The sequence below is a fragment of the Dryobates pubescens genome, chromosome 31 (genome assembly GCF_014839835.1).
Source record: "Dryobates pubescens isolate bDryPub1 chromosome 31, bDryPub1.pri, whole genome shotgun sequence".
NCBI lineage: Eukaryota > Metazoa > Chordata > Aves > Piciformes > Picidae > Dryobates > Dryobates pubescens.
In genome coordinates, this window is record NC_071642.1 from 449,523 (window position 1) to 467,730 (window position 18,208).

General features: G+C 66.2%; 3 protein-coding genes across 10 annotated transcripts; 1 reads left to right on the top strand and 2 right to left on the bottom strand.

The window, feature by feature from the left end:
- The first annotated feature begins 23 nt into the window (after positions 1-23).
- On the top strand, positions 24-2,216 carry MPV17L2 (MPV17 mitochondrial inner membrane protein like 2). Its single transcript, XM_054175427.1, has 4 exons — positions 24-315; positions 864-1,034; positions 1,282-1,358; positions 1,941-2,216. The coding sequence occupies exons 1-4, from the start codon at positions 141-143 to the stop codon at positions 2,214-2,216; spliced, it is 699 nt and encodes a 232-aa protein (XP_054031402.1). The 5' UTR covers positions 24-140.
- A 2,116-nt stretch (positions 2,217-4,332) lies between these two features.
- RAB3A (RAB3A, member RAS oncogene family) lies at positions 4,333-7,012 on the bottom strand. Its single transcript, XM_054175287.1, has 5 exons — positions 6,926-7,012; positions 5,682-5,909; positions 5,346-5,464; positions 5,105-5,229; positions 4,333-4,746 (listed from the first exon to the last, which is right to left on the bottom strand). The coding sequence occupies exons 2-5, from the start codon at positions 5,907-5,909 to the stop codon at positions 4,556-4,558; spliced, it is 663 nt and encodes a 220-aa protein (XP_054031262.1). The 5' UTR covers positions 6,926-7,012; the 3' UTR covers positions 4,333-4,555.
- Positions 7,013-9,059: 2,047 nt separating this feature from the next.
- On the bottom strand, positions 9,060-17,738 carry PDE4C (phosphodiesterase 4C). Of its 8 annotated transcripts, none has more exons than XM_054175393.1 (15): positions 17,416-17,611; positions 13,369-13,557; positions 13,252-13,288; positions 13,086-13,150; positions 12,916-12,965; positions 12,239-12,351; positions 12,020-12,113; positions 11,345-11,523; positions 11,165-11,263; positions 10,930-11,094; positions 10,745-10,844; positions 10,502-10,656; positions 10,287-10,409; positions 9,908-10,090; positions 9,060-9,835 (listed from the first exon to the last, which is right to left on the bottom strand). In XM_054175393.1, exons 2-15 carry the CDS (start codon positions 13,398-13,400, stop codon positions 9,323-9,325), a joined length of 1,908 nt encoding a protein of 635 aa, XP_054031368.1. In that variant the 5' UTR covers positions 13,401-13,557; positions 17,416-17,611; the 3' UTR covers positions 9,060-9,322. The 8 variants fall into 8 exon arrangements, with proteins under 8 accessions (XP_054031368.1, XP_054031367.1, XP_009899408.2 ...); XM_054175392.1 differs by having other exon boundaries at positions 12,239-12,354; XM_009901106.2 differs by lacking the exon at positions 17,416-17,611 and adding an exon at positions 15,452-15,767.
- Between the last annotated feature and the right edge of the window lie 470 nt (positions 17,739-18,208).

The following is an 18,208-nucleotide window of genomic DNA, read 5'->3' on the forward strand; positions in this document are numbered from 1 at the left end:
AGCGCTTACCGGGGCGGCGGGGGGCCACACGGCCGTGCCTGGGAGGCACAGGGTGGTGGAGGGGCTCTCACTGGGGTAACTGGGGGCCTGTATTGGGGGACTCCTTCCCCACTGACCCCCATGGCAGGGCTGTCTTCAGGATGCTGGTGCGGGTCCGGCGGCTGCTGGGCTACTGGAAGCCGCTGTTCAGCGGCCGCTTGCTGCTGCTGACCAACACGGCGAGCTCCGGCCTGCTGCTAGCCACCGGCGATGCACTGCAGCAGGCCTGGCACCGCCGGCGCCACCCGGACGCGGAGCCCCAGCTGGCACGCACAGGTGACAGCCCAGAGAGGGGGCACAGGCGTGAGCAGGAGGGCGTGGGGGGCAGCCTGACTCCTTCACAGAACCCCAGCATGGACTGCTGGGACCTCTGGGGATCACCCAACCCAACTCCCTGCTAAAGCAGGATACCCACAGCAGCTTGCCCAGGATGGCATCCAGCTGGGGGTGGAAGCTCTCCAGGGAAGAAGGCTTCACAGCCTCTCTGGCAGCCTGATCCAGGCCTCCAGCAGCCTCAAAGGGAGGAAGTTTTTTCCTTAAGTTCAAGTGCAGCCTCCTGGGTTCCAGTTTGTGCCCTTCGCCCCGGGTCCTGTCTCTGGGCACTGATGAAGGTGTTGCACAAAACTGGACCTAGTCCTGACCCTGGGGACCGCCAGGAGCTCCAGGCCTCCAGACCTGAACATTTAATCCCTTCTCCTCGTCACGAGGCAGGGAATTGGGGTCCATCTGCCTGGTACCACGTGGGGCCAGAGCCCCCAGGTGCCCTCCCCAGAGCTCTCAGGGGTGCGGGGGAGGGGTCACACCGTGTGGGTGTCACCTTGCAGGCCGCATGTTCGCCGTGGGCTGCAGCCTGGGGCCGCCGATGCACTTCTGGTACCTGTGGCTGGACTCTGCCTTCCCCGCGCGCGGCGTGCGCGGCATGAAGACCGTGCTGAAGAAAGTCCTCCTCGAGCAGCTGCTGGCATCGCCCATCCTGGGCGTCTGGTACTTCCTGGGTAGGTGGTGGCCGCCTCCTCGTGCCAGCGCTGCTGGTGACGTGGTGTCACGGTGCTGGCGCCCACACCTGGCACCCTCCCTCGGGCTTCCTGGAGCTCCTCCCTCTGGCTGCCCTTTCCTCCCAGAGGGTTTGTGGGGTGGTTTCGGGGTGCTTGGCACAGCTCCGGTGGCAGTTCCCATCCACACCCCTCAGCGTGGAGCCTGCTGGGCACTCTCATCCCCTCTGACATCCTGCTGTGCCCACAGGCGTGGGCACGCTGGAGGGACAGTCGCTGGAGGAGAGCTGGGAGGAGCTGAAGGAGAAATTCTGGGAGTTCTACAAGGTAAATACAAACCCTGAGCCCTCCCTGTGCTCCTGGCTGCTCAGCACTGGTCAGGCCACACCTGGAGGCCTGGGGTCACTTTGGGGCCTGCACTCCAAGAAGGACATTGAGGGCTGGAGCCGGTCCAGAAGAGGGCAGTGACGGTGGGGAAGGGTCTGGAGAACAGCGCTGGTGAGGAGCAGCTGGGGGAGCTGGGGGTGTTCAGCCTGGAGAAGAGGAGGCTGAGGGAGACCTCCTTGCTCTCTGCAGCTCCTTGAAAGGAGGTTGGAAGCAGATGGGGGTTGGGCTCTTTTTCCAAGCAGCAAGCAACAGGACAAGAGGAAATGGCCTCAAGTTGCACCAGGAGAGGTTTAGGTTGGATGTTAGAAGAAACTTCTTCCCTGGAAGGGTTCTCACAGCCTGGCCCAGGCTGCCCAGGGGGGTGGCTGAATCCCCATCCCTGGAGGGGTTTCAGAGCCCCAGAGCTGTGGTGCTGAGGGCCAGGGCTCAGCCCCAGCCTTGGCAGAGCTAGAGAATGGTTGGCTGGATGCTCTGAAAGGGTTCTCCAAGCCCCCCTGGGGTGGTTCCTGCTTCTCCCTGCAGGCTGACTGGTGTGTGTGGCCGGCAGCTCAGCTCCTGAATTTCCTCTTCGTGCCCCCCACGTTCCGAGTGGTTTACGTCAACGTCGTCACGCTGGGCTGGGACATCTACCTGGCCTACCTCAAGCACAGGGTGAGTGCTGGCACCCTGCTGCCACATGGCCCTGCCTCGCCAGGCTCATGCCAAGTGTGCCTTGTGTCTCTTCCTTCCCAGCCTGGCAGCCCCCCGAGCCCCACGCAGGACTCCGCTCAGCAGAGCCCACGAGGAGTGGGGATGTAGAGAGGCAGCTGCCCCTGGGGGCCCCTGTGGTCAGCACCTCCTGCCCACAGCGGGAGGTGGTCTGGCATCGCGGTAGACGTGGGTGCTCAGGGCACCCAAGGAAGGTGGTGGCCAGAGACCACCGCAGCTGTTTGGAGCCACACTGCTGCCACAGTCCAGGGAGCTGATTTATGTTCACTCACAGGAGCTGCCACAGCCACAGGCAGCCTTCAGCTGTCCAGGGAGGGTCCTGGTGTCTCCCCTCTGCTCCAGCTGGGAGTTTTACCCTTCTGCAGGGCAAGGCTGGCCCTTTGCTCCCTTCCAACACCCTCCTCTGCTCCCATCCGCCCAGGTCCCTGCCCTGCTCCCTCCTTGGCTGCGTGGCAGAGGGATTCTGCCACTCCCCAGCCCTTTCCCTGCTGGGTTTTTGTCTCCAAGCTGACGTCCTTCAGCTCCCCCCAGCCGGCTGCCTCAGCTCCTTTTCACTCCCCCTGGCACCCACCTCCCTGGTGCCAGGCGTGGGCCTGGCTGCACCGCCCCAGCGCTATAAATCCAGGCTGTGAGCACTGCTGCCTGCTCGGCAGCGCCGCCGCGGGGGGCTGGGGGCTGGAAGGCAAAGTTTGGCAGGATTTGGCCCTCGGCAGCCCTGCGGCTCCCTGGGCCGAGCTGGACACACACACACCAGAACCTGGGAACTCATTTCCAGCAGTGATGAAAAACACCTAAATGTGATCTTTTCCCCCAAAACCTTCAGGCTGTGCCTTTCTCCTCCTGGCGTTGTCCCTCCTCACACATCCCCAGCGAGCCACCAGCCCTCCCACCACGCTGCTGAGCCAGGCAGGAGCCATTTGCTGAATGCTAATTAAGAACCCAGATCGTTTTTCACAGCACCCCGGCGGGGTGGGGGTTGGAAGGGACCCTGCTGGCCACACTCCTCTCAGCGCCCCCCAGGAGCCCACTTGGCCTTTGCCATGAGGGCACAACGCTGACTATGGTGACCTTGTCCCCCGGCACTTCCCAGCTCCTTCTCCTTGGAGCTGCTCCCCGCGGGTCCCCCCTCAGCTGTCCTGGTGCAGGAGGTTCTTCCTCCCCAGCTGTAGATCCTACCCTTGCCCTGCTTGAAATTGGAAGGTTTCCTCCCAGTCCAGCTGGGGCTTTGGCTCCTGTTTGGCAACAAAGGGCTGAGGAGAGCCCCCGTGGAGCTCCCTGTGTCCCTCTCCCCCCGGCAATGAGCCCAGGAGTCAGTGATCAGCATCGATTTATTTCTTCACACCACTTCTCCAGTACAGTGATTGTTAGGAAACTGAACTCTTTTGACACTTTTGACATTTGTACAGTACAGGAACTCTGCCAGAAGTAAACTTCACAAAAAATAGGAAAGGGGAAAGGGGAGGGAAGGGGTTGGGGGTCTGGGGGAGGGGGCAGGGGGAGAAAGTTGTAAAATAAAAGACACAGCTCCAAGAAAAATAAATAGAGGGCAGCAAGACCTCCAGGTCCATCACTGCTACAGAACAGCCACAGGTCACAGTCTGCACAGAACACAACTACAGCACACACAGGAGCCCTGCAGCCAGCCAGCCCTGCCCCTCCTCGCCCCCCGCCCCAGCCAGCCCTGCCCCCACACGGGGCTGACTGCCTGCAGCTTGCTGGGGCTGGCCTCGCTCCTGTGTGCTTGTTACTAGGATTGTTTCACCCTTTAAATAACAGATTGGTTTCAAAAGTGATATTCACAAGCAAGGTTACCACACTGAGAGAAAATAATAACTTAATTGATAGTAGTAAATGCACCACCACGGCCACAGCACAGCAGGTCACACACGTCCTACCCTATTTACAGGGGGGGTCTCTTCTGTACAAGGGAGAGGCAGGAGCATAAATTAGCATCTATTTGTACAAATAAACAAGAGTGGGGAAGGTCCATCCACGGGGGGGGCAGGGCAGGGCACAAAGAGCCCCCGGGAGCTCCCTGGGCAAAGAATCACTGCCACGACTGAGGGGGACGTGGGGACAGCAGCTGGGATCAGGGTGTGGGGTCCCACTGCAGCCTCCGCGCTCCCACCCCCGGGCAGGGGGCTCGGCCCTGCTCCCTGTGGGGGGGACTGGTGGTGATGGGAGCAGACAAAATGTTCCTGGGGGGGGGCTCGGGGGGCGACTGAAGCGGAACGGGGAGGGTCTTCTACCAGCCCAGGCTTAAAAATAAATTAAGGGGGAGGGTGCAGCCTAACTGAAGTGGGGGGGGGGGCTCCTAGAGGGGCTGCAGCCCTTTCAGAGGTACCAGCAGCAAAAGCCCCCCCAGGATCCCCAGGAGGAGGGGCTCGGGGGGTGCACTGACCGAGGCGGGGGCACGGGAGGGGCTGGCCCTAGCAGGCGCAGTCCTGGTGCGGGGGGGCCTGCTGGTCCGTGAGCTGGGGGCCCTGCTTGGCGCCGGTGACCGCGGGGTCGGCCGTGTCCAGCGACTCCGACATCTTCTCGCAGATGATGTCCACCAGCCGCTCGAAGGTCTGCTTCACGTTGATGTTGTCCTTGGCGCTGGCCTCGAAGAACTCGAAGCCTGGGGGGCACAGAGGCGCGGCTCAGGGGACACCAGGGCTGCAACCCCCCCCTGCCCCCAGCCACGCGCCGCGGGCAGCACCTCACAGCTCCTCCTTCAGTACTGGAAGGCTGCCTGTGCCCACCCTGGATGCCCAGGTGTGACCCCCCAGCGCCTCTCCGCAGCTGGTGGGGGACTTGTGGGGCTGCAAACAAAGCCACCCCCCGGCACGCTCACCACTTAATGCCACTTCACTCTGAACTGGGTGACCAGTCCCTGGTGCCACCAGAGCAGAAGGGTCACAGCCAAGGCACTGAGCCCCCAGCTAAGACACTGGCAGGGAGAGGGCAGCGCTGGGGGCCCCACCCTCCCCACTCACCCAGGTGCTCGGCGAGCTGGCGACCCTTCTCCGAGGACACCACCCTCTCGTCCTCCATGTCACACTTGTTCCCCACCAGCAGGACCTGGGCGTTGTCCCACGAGTAGGTCTTGATCTGGGTGGACCTTCAGGGAAGGCAGAAAGGCGAATCATGCAGGGGGGCGGAGCAGGGTCCGAGGGCATGCCTGCGGCGGGGGGCACAGCTTAGGGGGTGGTCTGAGAGGCCCCTCTGGGCACTCACCAGTCCTGCACGGCATTGAAGGACTCCTCGTTGGTGATGTCATACATCAGGATGAAGCCCATGGCACCGCGGTAGTAGGCGGTGGTGATGGTGCGGTACCGCTCCTGGCCAGCCGTGTCCTGGGGGTGGGGGGAGCAGCAGGTCACCCCCAGGGACAAGGGGCACCAGCAGCAGGGGCCCACCCTTGGGGTACGCTGAGGGTCAGCAGGGGCCCCAGAGCCACCTCCCTCTCCATCACCATCACGCCCAGCACCGCCAGCCCCGGCACACAGTGGAGCAGCCCACAGCAGCCACCCCCATGCCAGGCCAGGGGGGGGCATGGCCCGGGGGTCTCACCCAGATCTGCAGCTTGATGCGTTTGTCATTCCTGTAGATGGTTTTGACCTTGAAGTCGATGCCCACGGTGCTGACGAAGGCAGGCGTGAAGGAGTCGTCGGCGTACCGGAAGAGGAAGGAGGTTTTGCCCACGCTGCTGTTGCCGATGATCAGGATCTTGAACATGTAATCGAAGTTCTGATCCGAGGACTCCTTCTGCCCATAGCGGGAGTCGGTAGCGGATGCCATCTGCGAGGCGCAGGAGGGGCCGTGATGGGCACGGCGGCTGCCAGCTCACGCCAGGCCGGGCCCCGCGCGCGGCTCCGAGCCACCTCCCGCCGGCACGGGCACCGTCAGGTCTGCCGCAGCACCACGGCTCCAGCCCATTTTGGTCTGGGACGGGCATCGCTATGGGCACCGCCTCACCAGAGGGCTCTGCCGGGCCAGCTCCTGTCACCCCTGATCCAAGGACTCAAGAAGGTGCCCACAGAACTGAGGGGCACAGAACACGGTGTTTACCAGGGGGTCCCGGCCCTGGCAGGGGCGCAGGGGGCAGCCAGGTGCTGCTGCCTCTCCTGCATCACTCCCATCACAAAATGGCACCTGCAGCAGTGCCCCCACACGCCGTGCCCAGCCCCGGCCTCCGCCTCGGCAGCACAGCAAGGGGCTACGGGGTGCCACTGGGGGCTGTGGGCAGGGTGCTCGGTGCCGGGGCGTGGGGATGAAGGGGTGACGCTAGCCAGAGCTGCACAGAGGTGGGTGCTTGCCCAGGGCTGCAGGGCGCTGCAGGGTGCTGCAGGGTGGAGCACAGGGATGGAGGGCAATGGGTGCTGCGGGGTGCAGGGTGCTGCAGGGTGCAGCTAGGGGGGCTCAGGATGCAGAGTGCTCCTGGGGGGGGCCTGCAGGGTGCTGCGGGGTGTGGGAGGGTGCAAGGTGCTGCTGAGGGAATTCACAAGGTGCTGCTGGGGGGTACGCAGGGTGCCGCAGGGAGCGAGAGCAGCCCCTGCCCCCTCCCCGCAGGCCCGAGTCCGTTGCACCGAGCGACCCCCTCCCCCGCCCCCCCCCCTCCACTCCGCTGCATCTCCGCCCTCTCTCCCCCCTCCCTCCGCTGCATCATCCACCCCTCACCCCCCCAGCGCCGCAGCCGCCATCCCAACAGCCGGCGGCCACCCCGCTCCTCCCCGTACCCGCGGTACCGGCACCGGGGGTGCGGGCCGGGGGGGTATCGGGGGGGGGCCTCGGGGGTGCGGGGTGCGCGCGCTCACCTCCAGCCCGCGCTCGCGCCGCCGCCTCCTTCCCCTCCTGCAGCAACTGCAGCAGCGGCGCGCGCCGCCCCGGATGACGTCGCCGCGGGGGGGTAGGGGGTGTGGGCGTGACGTGGCATGTAAATTAGCTGAAATAGATGCTCTGATTGGTCGGTGGCGCTGTGACGGACAGCAGGGCGGGTCCCACAGCGAGGCGGTGACGCCCCCTCGCGGCTCGGCGCTGGCTGCGGCCATCGCACCCCCCCGCGCTCTGCAGTTGGTGCGGGCCGGCAGCGCCCCGCGGGCCAGGGACGAAACCATCCTTGCCGTGGGCAGGGGGCGCCGGGCGGACTGCTTCGCCTTGGCGGGGGCCGCGAGATAGGCCCGTTCAAGGGTGGGGTAAGCCCGCACAGCCTTCACTGTCACGACATGACCCTCTGTCGTGATGGCCGGCCCTTCCCTCGGGCCTGCAGCAACGGGCGACCCGATCCCGTTTCCTGAGAGGGGCACCCAGCGCTGGCGTGAAGCCCGGTGCGCAGCGCCCCCCATTGCCCCCCGCGCCCCCCGCGCACTGCCCAGCTGGGCTTGGGGCACGGGTGGGCGGCCATGCCCTGCCCGGGCCCGTCGCGTCCTCCCGCGCCCTGCGGCCGTGGCTGGGGATTAGGGGCTGGCAGCATATGGCGGCGCCGCGGGCGGGTGGCAGGGCCGGGCCCGGCGCTCTGTGGGCCCCGGCGCAGCGGCGCTCCCCGGCCCGGCCCTGCTTCGGCCTAGCCCGCAGCCCGGTAGGTAGCAGCATCCTCCCAGGCCAGCCCGGCCCTGCCCTGCCTGTGCAGCAAGTTGGCCCCTGGGGCCCTGCCCGGGGCCGGGGTCCTCACCGCGTGTGCCACGGTGGGGGGATGGAGCCGGACGCCCCTGGCTCGCTGTGGCCCTGCCTGGAGCCTGGCACCCCTGGGTGAACGCTGTCATGATGAGCACTGGAGCTGCCCAGCAGCAGCACCCACAGCAGGGACCAGGAGCCCCCTGTGCCAGTCCATCAGGGCATGGATCCAGCTGCCATGGGTGCTGCCCCTGCCTCTTCTGGGCATCCTCCTAGGTGCATCTCCCCCGCCAAGCAATGGGTGAAAAGAGCCTTTTAAAACCGGGTCCTGCCCTGCTCCCAGACAGGCAGAGAGCTTAGGGCCAGCTCCGTGTGCAGAATGAGGCCATTCAGCATGCTCGGGAGAGCAGAGCCTGGTCTGGTCCCTGTCAACCTGCCCTGCTCCGTCAGGAAGGATGGGAAGATGCTGGAGACCCACCCCTGAAGTGGGGATGGCACTGAGCCACCCAGCAGCCCTGCCGGGAAATCAGCCGCGCTGGGAAAGGAGCTCCCGGGGCCAGTGAGGGAACACGGGGCGGGCAGTGGGTGAGAGCTGGCGGGGCCCTGCGTGCCAGGGCAGTGCCAGGGGTGGGGACGTGTTTGCAGATACAAATCTCCGTTGGGAGCGATGCGGAGGAGCGGGAGGGGCCCCGCGCCAAGCCGGCGATTAAATATTTACCTTAGCAGGTTGTGTTTGCCAGCCTGGGCTCCGCGTCCCCAAGGAGGAGCTCGGCGTTTATTCACACACCGAGCCGGGCCCTCCTCCGTGCCCAGCAAGAGCCCTCCGGAGCCACCAACCGCCTCAGTCCCCGATAGAATTTAGCCCGGCTGGCACAACCGCGGCTGCCGTGCCCGCAGAAGAGGTGCTTAGCAGGCCGACATCTGGGGGAGAACAAACCGGGTTTAATCTCTGGAAGGTGGAGGAAGATACGGAAAGGACCCCGGGGGGTCGCGGCGCCCGAAGGCAGTGTGTGGCTGCTGGGCAGGCGCAGGGGCGGCCGCGGCTGAGGTGAGGGTTGGATTCCGAAGTGAGCTACAAAAGGCTTTTACAAAGTGAAACTGTCCCCAAATAAATAAACCGCTGGACTCGTGCCCGTGCCGTGCCCCGGTGCCTGGCTGCGCTCAGGTCCCTTCTGCTGGGTGCTGCCACCAGCACCCTTCAGCCAGCTCGCCGTACCCTGGGGAGGGGCCACCCAGGGAGCTGTCAGCATGCATTTGGTGTGCCTGGCTCCCCCGGGCACGAGGTCCCCAGGGCTGCGCTGGGGCAGGAGCACAGCGCCCCTGAACTCTGCAAGGGAAAGGACCTCTCCCAGCAGCTGTACACAGGGACTGGGTGGGAGCAGAGGATGGTCACTGGGAGAGGGCAAGCAGCATCCTTGCGCCCATCCTGCCCAGCTCTCACGCAGGGCCATGCTTTGGGTCCCCCTGTGCCCCAGCAGCTGCCCTAGTCCCTGTGCTGTCCATGCTTTCCACTGCCAGCTCTCCACTGCTCCCAGTCCTTACTGGGGCAGTGCCCAGTCCCACATCCCCGTGGCAGCCAGGGGACCCACCAGCTGGTGCCGCTACGTGCCCAGGGGCAGGAATGTGACATTGCCCTCTGTGTCCAGGCACAGCCCCTGGCTGCCCTCAGGCCCCGGCACCAAGCGCCCGCCGCCGTCCTTGGTCAGCGTCCCCTCCAGCGCCTGTCGGTTGTCCACATCCCCGGGGCGGGTGGCAGGCAAGTCCCTGTCCTGGGGACCAGGTGACAAATGCTCAGTGTCAGCCAGCTCCGAGTCGTCTGTGGCAGGCGTCTTGGAGCCGCTGTTGTCCTCATCCAAGGGGCTCTCGGCCCCCTCCAGCTCCGTGTCCGACTCAGCCTCCTCCTCCTCCTCCAGCGTCAGCTCAAACTGGAACTTGTCGGCGTTGGCAGGGGACGCTCTGGGTCCCTCGGGCGGTGGGGAGGGGCTGCGTGGGATCATGCTCTGATACCATTCCCGGTTGTCTTCCAGCGTGTCCAGGATCTCCTGGGCATCAGGGTGCACCAGGTCAGCCCACGTCTCCCACAACGGGTGGGCGATGAAGTCGATGAATCCCACCTAGGGGAAGGTAGTGCTGAGCCCCCAGCCCGAGGCTGTGGCCCCCACCCCAGTCCCTCACTGCTGCCCCACCTGGGACTTCTCCACCGAGGCTGTGTGCTTGTCACACATGGGGCTGATCTCCATGCCCCTCTCCCGCTCCCGGTCGCCCTGCCCGAAGAACTCCACCATGATGCGGTCTGTCCACTGCCGGTACAGCTCCAGGGGCTTGGTGGGGTTGCTGAGGTCAGCACAGTGCACCATGTTCTGCAGGACCTGAGCACAGGCACACAGCGGCACTCACCTGAAGTCCTGTGTCCTCCAGGGCCACCACCCCTCTGCCAAGAACCCCCTCAGCCGTGGCCAGCTGGGGGTGGGAGGAGTGCACAGGACGTCCTGGCAGCCCTGGCTGGAGCCAGGACCAATGCCTGCAACTCCAGGAAGGTTTCCCCACCCACGTCCCTGTGCCCACCTGGATCCGGTCGGAGTAGTTGTCCAGCAGCAGCACCCCCAGGTTGGTCACCTTCTTGGTCTCCACCATGGTCTTCAAATCCGCCAGCAGGTTCATGTGCTTGGACATGTCCGTGGCCAGCACCTGGGCAGGGCGAGCCAGGAGCAGGACTCAGCCTGACCCCCTCCAGAGCTGCCCTGGCCAGGGCCCCCCGGCTGGCCCAGGCCCCCCTGTACCATGTCAATGACCATCTTGCGCAGCGACTGCCTCTGCTTCTTGCTCAGGTTCTGGAAGATGTCGCAGTTCTCCTCCTGGAGAAGCTTGAAGCCCACAGCCAGGTGGTGGTTCTCCAGCACCGAGGCATCGTTGTACATCAGTGCCAGCTCCGAGTCTGCAAGATGGCACCGGTCACCCCAGGGTGGCTCCTGGACGCTGGGGTCCCCACTGCCCCCTGGCTCCATCCCTGGGCCCCAGCTCACTGGTGTTGATGAGGAACTGGTTGGAGACCCCGGGGTGGTCAACGTCATGGATGGCACTGGCGAAGATGGCAGCCATGATCTCCAGGTCTGTGAAGACAGCCTGGAAGCGGCGGGAAAGGGAGTCGCAGATGTGCTGTGGCAGACACCCTGGGTGGCCTCAGTGGCCCCGGGGGAGCAGGACTGACCTCCAGCGCCGGTGTGGAGAGCAGGACGTGGGTGGACTGCGCCACGTCGGCAGCGTGGATGCTGTTGTGGTAGGCGACGTCGGGGTGGTAGTGATCCTCCAGCGTCAGCATGTAGGTGAGGAAGGTGTTGGCAGGGATGCGGAAGGTCTTCATCAGGTCGCGCTCCTGCGGGGAGGCAGCAGCTGGCTCGTCCCCAGCCGGGCACGGGGGTGGGCACAGGCTGCGGGGTGCTCACCTGGAAGATGCTGTACATGAGGACCGTCAGCGGGCGGTTGCCTGAGTACTCGGCCACCTTGAACACGTTGAGCCCCCACTTGTTGGTGTCCTCCAGCTCCTGGGGACCAGAGGGACACAGGTCCGTGCAGGGCCAGCTCAGGACCCCATGGCCAGCTGGGTCACCCCCACGGGGGCCCACCTTGGCCAGCAGCCCCTCCCGGTCCGTCTGCACCCCGAAGCGGGGGATGCCGGCGGCGCTGAGGCTGGAGCCGTGGGTGAGCTTCCGGACGCCGCTGATCTGGGACATGGGACGCTTCCGCCGCTCCTTCTCCTTGTCCTTGGCCAGCCCCGAGGGGATCTCCACTTCGTGCTGCTTGTCTGGGCCAGCATGGGGTGGGGGAACCATGAGCAGGGCTGGAGCTTGAGCCCCCCCCCGGGAGCCCCCCGGTCATGCTGATGATGTCAGCTCGCACGGATAAAACTATGGCAATGAGGGAGGGGGATGGGGGGGGAGGGGCGGGGGGCTGCATGGGGCATGCCCAAAGCTTTCCCTCAGCCCCTGTGGTGCTCGGGGCCACCATGGGGCCACCCACCTGCTGCAGGACCCACAACCCGCCCTGGGCACCACCACAGGGTCCCACCAGCCTCAGGGCACCAGTGTGCACAGGGGCTCCCAGCCGGGACAATGTGACACCCCCCAAGGCAGCCAACCCCGCGGGGACACCTGAGAGAGCTCTCACTGGCACCATCCCCCCAGGCACCCAGGGCCACAAGGTGCCACACGATTCGTGGCCAGGTCCCTGTGGGTGCCAAGCCCACCCTGCTGCTGCTGGGAAAGAGGCGACACCAAGCAGAGTCGCCAGGAGGTTCTCACCCAGGAAGGTCCTGGAGATGTACTCAGAGACTTGGTTCCCCGAGCGGCTGGTCTCGGAGAGGTGAGACAGCTCCCGGCTCAGCATCCGCCTGAACTGCGGGCACCGGGCACGGCTCAGCGGGGCCGGGGGCGCACAGGACCCCCCGCTGCCCGTCCCAGGGGGGCTCTGACGTGCGGGGGGTCTCCGTGCCCACCAAGCTAGGTGTTGGGGACCCTTACCTTGTTGGAGGCCATCTCGCTGACCGAGTGCCTGGTCTGCAGTGTCTCCAGCTGGTCCAGGCACCAGTCCAGCTCCTCCAGAGTCTCCCGCGAGAGCTTCTGGTGGGCATCTTCTGCTGGGGGCACCCACTGGCTTGACAAGGGACTTGCCAAAGGCATGGCCACCCAGCCCGGGGGCACACACAGGGTGCCACTCGTGCTCCAAGGGGTGGCTGTGCCCGGGGGCTCACCAGCTCGGCTGCTGACATCACCCCCTGGGCAGGGGGGCTGGGGGCGGAGGGGATGCCCAAAAGCAGCTGGGCACTGGGATCCAACGTCCCCAGGCAGAGGGGCTCAGCCCCATCGCGCCGTCCCTGTCACACGGCAGCCCTGGCACGTGGCATGCCATGCTGTCCCCGTGGGGTGACAGACAGCCCCGGGGCAGCCAAGCTCCCACAGGGCCTTGCTCGCCGCCTGGGTTTTATTAATGGAAGGTTTGACGTCAGCGGAGCCTTTCCACTGCCACCACGGGAGGAGCTGCTGAAAACCAGACATGGATCCCAAAGGGCAGCCACAGCCCTGCCCTGCCCGGGGAGGGGGCTCTGCTGCACACCCTGTGCCCAGAGGTACCCAGGGCGGGAGCTGTGGGGGCAGCCAGCTCAGCCCAAGAGCAGCCCTCACCCCCAGCCCGCACTCACCGCTGGGTGCAGCCTTGCTCCCGGAGGGCAAACTGCTGCTCGATGCTCGCCTGCAAAACATAGGGGGAGCTGAGCAGCCAGGACCCCCGGGGCAGTGTGTTCCCTGATATCTCTGTGGGTCAGAGCCCCCCACCCAGCTGAGACCCTCGCCCATCCCACAGCCAACTCACTTGATGCCAGTGCGATCCTGCAGGTGGGTCAGGTTGCTCCGGACGGTGCGAAGGCTGGCCAGGACCTATGGCAACAGAGAGGGTTGGGGCCAGGGAGACCCCCCAGGACACCCACCCTGGTGCTGGGCACGGGGCTGTGCCCCCTCCTGGTGCAGATGGCACCCACCTGTGCAAACGGCGTCACGATCATGTCCTCCCCGTGCCTGTGGGAGCACAGGGACGTGAGCCTCGGGGAGGGTGCTGGGGGCGCCAGGGGACTTGGGGAGTGGGGGGTGGCACTCACAGGTCACTGGCGATGGAGGAGTTGCGGGACATGGCTTTTGGGGACAGGTCGTAGTCGCTGTCGGAGCGGTAGAGGAAGGACTCGCGGCGCTGGCCATGGGTGAAGCTGCCCTGCAGGACCAGCCCCGCACCCGGGCTGGCCTGGGGGTCCAGCACCCCCCGGCCGGGGGGGCCATTCTCCAGGTCAAAGCTGCAAGGCGACAGGGAACAAGGCTGGCAGATGGCCCAGGGACCTCAACCCACGGGTGTGGGGACAGACCACCAGGGGATGCCACCAGCTTTGCCAGGCTCTCAGTGCCACCATCCTGCTCAGCCCAGTATGCCCTGGCTCAGTGGCCCCCGTGGTGGTGCCAGCCACGGCACAGCCTGGCCCTGCCACCTCTGGCAGTAAGAATGAGCACAGCTCAGTGCACAGGAGCCCCTCAGCACCCTGCCAGTGTGCTCTGGCACTGCAGGCCCTGGCTAGCAAAGACAGATTGTGCCATGTCACCCGGCTGGCACAGAGCACCCTGCCCTGAAGCCCTCAGCTCCAGAGACCCCGGGAAGGGCCAACGCCTTCTCGTCCTGTGCCCTTGCTGTCCCCAGTGCCACAATGCCAAACTGCCCCAGGTCCTCAGAAGCACCACAGCCTCCATCAGCCCTGGCGCAGGGCACAGTGTCGCACAGAGGGGGACAGTGCCCCGGCCACGGCGCAGAGTCAGGGGACGTGGAAGGACAGAAACTGACAGAGAGGCCAAGCCCTGTCCCTTGGGGACATGCTGGTGGCAGCCTGGGGACACCCTAGCCAGAGCAAGCCACCTGGCAGCCACGCAGCTCTGCAGGGGAACGAGAGGCTTGGGGACAGGGATAGTGACGCTGCACTGTCCCCACAGCCGCCTTACCTCCCTCCCTGCTCCGCTGGCCCCAGGGTCATGGGAAAGACGGCACCGGGACACAGCCAGGGCCGGGACACAGCCAGGGCCGCTCAGCGCCTGTCCCCTCCCTCACTGCCGCTGCCGCACGGACGGGAGCAAGCCACCCCGGGGCACCGGGTGAGCCGGGGAAGCTCGGGTGCCAATGGTGCCACCCTGTCCCCATCGCGCCGCTGGGAGTTTGGCACCTACCAGATGCAGGAGTGCCTCCGGGATGGGCACCGGCTGCCCGGCAGCATCTCCCTGCTCCAGCAATGCTGCCGGCAGCCCCGGTGCCCACGGCGTGGCTGTCCCCAGCAGTGCCAGCTAGGCACCACGTCATGCCATCCCGCAGCCCCTTGTTTTCCTGCCTCTGCTTCGTGTCCCCAATGGTACCGGGGACACAAAGCAGCATTGTGGCTCTGATGGCCCCGCGAGTGATGCCCGCATCTGGCCCTCTGCCACCAACTCTGACCCCAGTCCCACCACAGGGTACAGCCCTGTGTCCCCAGGGTGGGCAGGGGGGACACGAGCCCTCACCACTGGGCTGGTGCCAAATGCAGCCCCCTTGTTTGGGTGGCAGGCTGTGGGCACTAGCGCCGGCGAGCAGAGCAGGCTGCTGGGGGGGCTGGGGCCGCTATTAATAGCTGCTGTGGCTGCTGGGCAGGGATCTGCTGATCCTCACGGTGCCCACGCAGGTGGGGCTGGCACCCACAGGCACCCTGGGGCGTGGGGAGGAGGCATACCAAAACAAATCCTCTATAGCTCTGATGGGGTAGGGGCAGCAAGGTGTGGGATGTGCCATGGCTGGTGATTTGGTGCCAGGAAAAGCCTCTCTGGCCCCCCCACCACAGCCCCCTTGCCGTGGGGCAGGCACGCAGCCTGCCTCCGGTGTCCTCTGCCTGGGCACTGCTGCAATGACTGTGCCCATGCTCAGCCACGCTCAGCTGGCAAGCTCTCCCCTGCACAGCTCAGCCTCTGTCAGCACGGGGACCCCCGCTGTCCCCCACTTGTCCCCCACATCCCTGTGGGCCCACAGCCCTGGGGAGGTGGCACAGCACTGAGGGGTCCGCACCGACCCCATCCCAGCCGCACAGCCCTGCTGCCTCCTCCCACCTGCCCGCAGCCAAGTGCAGCCTTCACGAGGGCCCCCCGGCGTGTCCTCTGCGGGCCCCACGGCCGTGCCCCCCTTACCAGAGGGTGTGCGCCACGGTGAAGCGCCGCTGCAGGCGGATGCTCTGGGACACCAGCAGCTTCCTGACGAGCACGGGGGAATCGCGGGGGGAACTGCGGGGCGAATTCCGGGGGGAACTGCGGGGGGATGCCGCCGGCGAAGCCCCCGGCGAGCAGTGCCCGGTGGGCAGCATGGCGAAGCTCAGGGACCCCCGGTGCTGTGGCGAGGCCGCGCTGCCCGCCGGTGCGAGCAGGAAGCGTGCGGCCGCCCCAGCCCCGGCCCCGGCGGCCCCGGGAAAGTTTCCATCCCCCTCCCGCCCGCGCCTGGGAAATTAAACAACTGCCTGGCGGCGGCACACGGAGCGGGACCCCGGCTGCGCCCGCCCGGTGAGCGCCCGGCTGCCCGGGCACGTGGACCACGCTGGCCCAGTGCCACCGGCCACTCTCCTGTCCCCAGGGTGGCAGCTGCTCCCGAAAGGGCAGGGGTGCTGTGCCCAGGCACGCAGCAAAATGCCATGCTGAGCCCCAAGTGACCTGGACACACCGAGTGGCTATGCCATGGCGGCACCAAGGGACATGGCTGAGCCTGGGGCATCCTGGATCTGAGGTGTGGCTGTGCCGCGATGCCACCGAGAGACGTGCCTGAGCCTGGGGCATCCCGAGTATGTGCCAAGGTACCACCAAGGGACACATCAGAGCATGGAGCATGCCAGACACACACTGTGGCTGTGCCATGGTGCCAGTAAGAGAACTGTGAGAGCCAAACCTGCCCTAGGGCTCACGCCTGTGCCCCCAGCCCCTCCTTGATGATATTCTGAGCCACTTCCTGGGGCCTTGGCCAACAGGGATGCAGAGCAGCAGGATGAGGCCCAGGCAGTGGCAGTGGCCATGGGAGCTGGCACTTGCCCCGCCAGACATTATGACCCCTCTGGGGCAGCTGGGGGGTACCTGCTGTTCCCAACAGCCACAAAAACATCCAGCAGCTGGCAGGGACCAAGGAGGGACAGCAGATGGCCCCTGCTGCCATGGCGTGGGGACCCTGAAACCCACCAGGTGGGATGCTGGTGGTGGGGTCCCCCTCACTTCCAAGGGGCTGCAAGCAGGCTTGTGGGGACATCAGGGCAGAGGGACCCTGGGACGGGAGGACACAAGGGGACAGAGCCAGCTCCTCCCCAGGCTGCCTGGCAGCCAGCAGCCCCTGGGACAGCTGCGGCAGGACTGGCTGCAGGACAGCGAGTCCCCGTCAGCAGGACAGACAGTCCCTGTCCCCTCCTGGGCTCCTGCCCTCGTCGGACACGTGTCTGTGCAGGGGGGACCGCGAGTGACACCAGACACAGGTCTCTTGGACGTGCCAGCCTCATGCTGTCCCTGCAAGCCGGGCTGGGACAGGCACGGGGAAGGGAAGGAATGGGCCAAAAATAGCCCTGCGGCAGCAAAGGGACTGAGGTCACCTCTGAGCAGGGCCAGCCCTGCGGTGGCACCCAATAGGAAAGGGGATGGGGACAAGGACAGGGTGAGGAGGATGAGGATAGGGGACAGGGACGGGTGGTGAGGAGGGGGGTGACAAGGATGGAGATGACAGGGGTGGAGGTGGCAGGCATGAAGGTGACAGGGATTTGGGTGACAGGGATGGGGACAGTGAGGTGGGATGGAGGCGATGATGACAGGGACAGATGTGATGGGGGTAGGGACATTGGGACAGGGTAGGGTGGGGAGGGAGTGAGAGGTAACTGGGGCGGTGACAGGCGGTGGTGGGATGGACAGAGAAGCAGAACCGTGGCAGGGCTTTGTCCCAGGCTCAGTGGTGCTGCAGTGTCCCTGGCACCGCGGTTCTGTTGATGCTGGTGCCCCGGGGTCCACCCGCTGTCCACCTTGCAGTGCTGAAACCGGGGGTGGCACCGACAGCAGCTTCCTGTCCGGTAACCCCATCCCGGTGGTGCCACCGGGACCAGCAAACACCTCCCCCAACGCCGTTCCGCTCTTACCGGGGGGTCTCGGACTCGTCGCCGCTGCTGGGGCCACTCTCCTCGATGGTGAAGACCACCCGAGAGCCCTCGGGTTCGGGACACCGGGCTGCCTCTGCCAACCGGCAGCCCAACGGTGGCAATAACGGGCTCCCGGAGAAACGCCGGCGGACGGCACCCACCGCCACTCCCGGTCCCGACGGAGCGACTTCGGCGGCGTCTCGGCAGCGCTGCGGGGAAACAGGGCGGGGGTGAGGGAACGCGGGTACCGCTACCGGGGAGCTCTGCAGGGTGCTGCTGTCGGTGTTCGTATCACCCCCCAACCCTGGGGGACCCCTCCAGTCACCGGGCGCCGGTAGCGGCCTGGCGCCCCCTGCTGGACACGGTGCTGCGCTGCACCGGGGGGTACTGGGGGATACCGGGGAGTCCCGGCAGAGCGCGGCGGAGGGAGGGGGCGTGTCAGGGGGCCGGTGCACCAGGAGCGGTTCGGTCCGCAGCGCAGGGATCCGCCTGGACACCCCCACCCCTTCCTCATCCCACCGCCACCCGAGGGAGCCTCCGCCCGCGCCACCTTCCCCCGGGACCCCGCCGGGAAAAAAAACCGAAGCCGGCGCGCAATTACGCAGAGGTGAATAATAATTAACCGCCCATTAAGGGGATAATTAACTCCCGCTGGACGCCGTCAGCCCGGTTATTGCTGCCCGGGGGCCCGGCGCTGAGACGCTCATACCGGGACCCCCCTCCCCGGGGACTCCCTCTCTCGCCCCTCCCGGTGCCCCCTGGTCCCGGTGCCGCTCTCACCTCCGCGCCGAAG

Bases quoted from the DNA above. Each gene is read 5' to 3' on its own strand.
- MPV17L2 (XM_054175427.1), top strand. From the start codon at position 141: ATGCTGGTGCGGGTCCGGCGGCTGCTGGGCTACTGGAAGCCGCTGTTC. The intron at 316-863 runs GTGACAGCCCAG...GTCACCTTGCAG, and splicing joins GCCCCAGCTGGCACGCACAG to GCCGCATGTTCGCCGTGGGC. The intron at 1,035-1,281 runs GTAGGTGGTGGC...CTGTGCCCACAG, and splicing joins GGGCGTCTGGTACTTCCTGG to GCGTGGGCACGCTGGAGGGA.
- PDE4C (XM_054175391.1), bottom strand. From the start codon at position 15,624: ATGCTGCCCACCGGGCACTGCTCGCCGGGGGCTTCGCCGGCGGCATCC. The intron at 13,558-15,451 runs GTAAGGGGGGCA...GTCGCCTTGCAG, and splicing joins ACCGTGGCGCACACCCTCTG to CTTTGACCTGGAGAATGGCC. The intron at 10,410-10,501 runs GTACAGGGGGGC...CGCCCTGCCCAG, and splicing joins GCAAGATGGTCATTGACATG to GTGCTGGCCACGGACATGTC.
- RAB3A (XM_054175287.1), bottom strand. From the start codon at position 5,909: ATGGCATCCGCTACCGACTCCCGCTATGGGCAGAAGGAGTCCTCGGAT. The intron at 5,230-5,345 runs GTGAGTGCCCAG...CCTTCCCTGAAG, and splicing joins TTCAATGCCGTGCAGGACTG to GTCCACCCAGATCAAGACCT. The intron at 4,747-5,104 runs GTGAGTGGGGAG...TGTGCCCCCCAG, and splicing joins CCAGCTCGCCGAGCACCTGG to GCTTCGAGTTCTTCGAGGCC.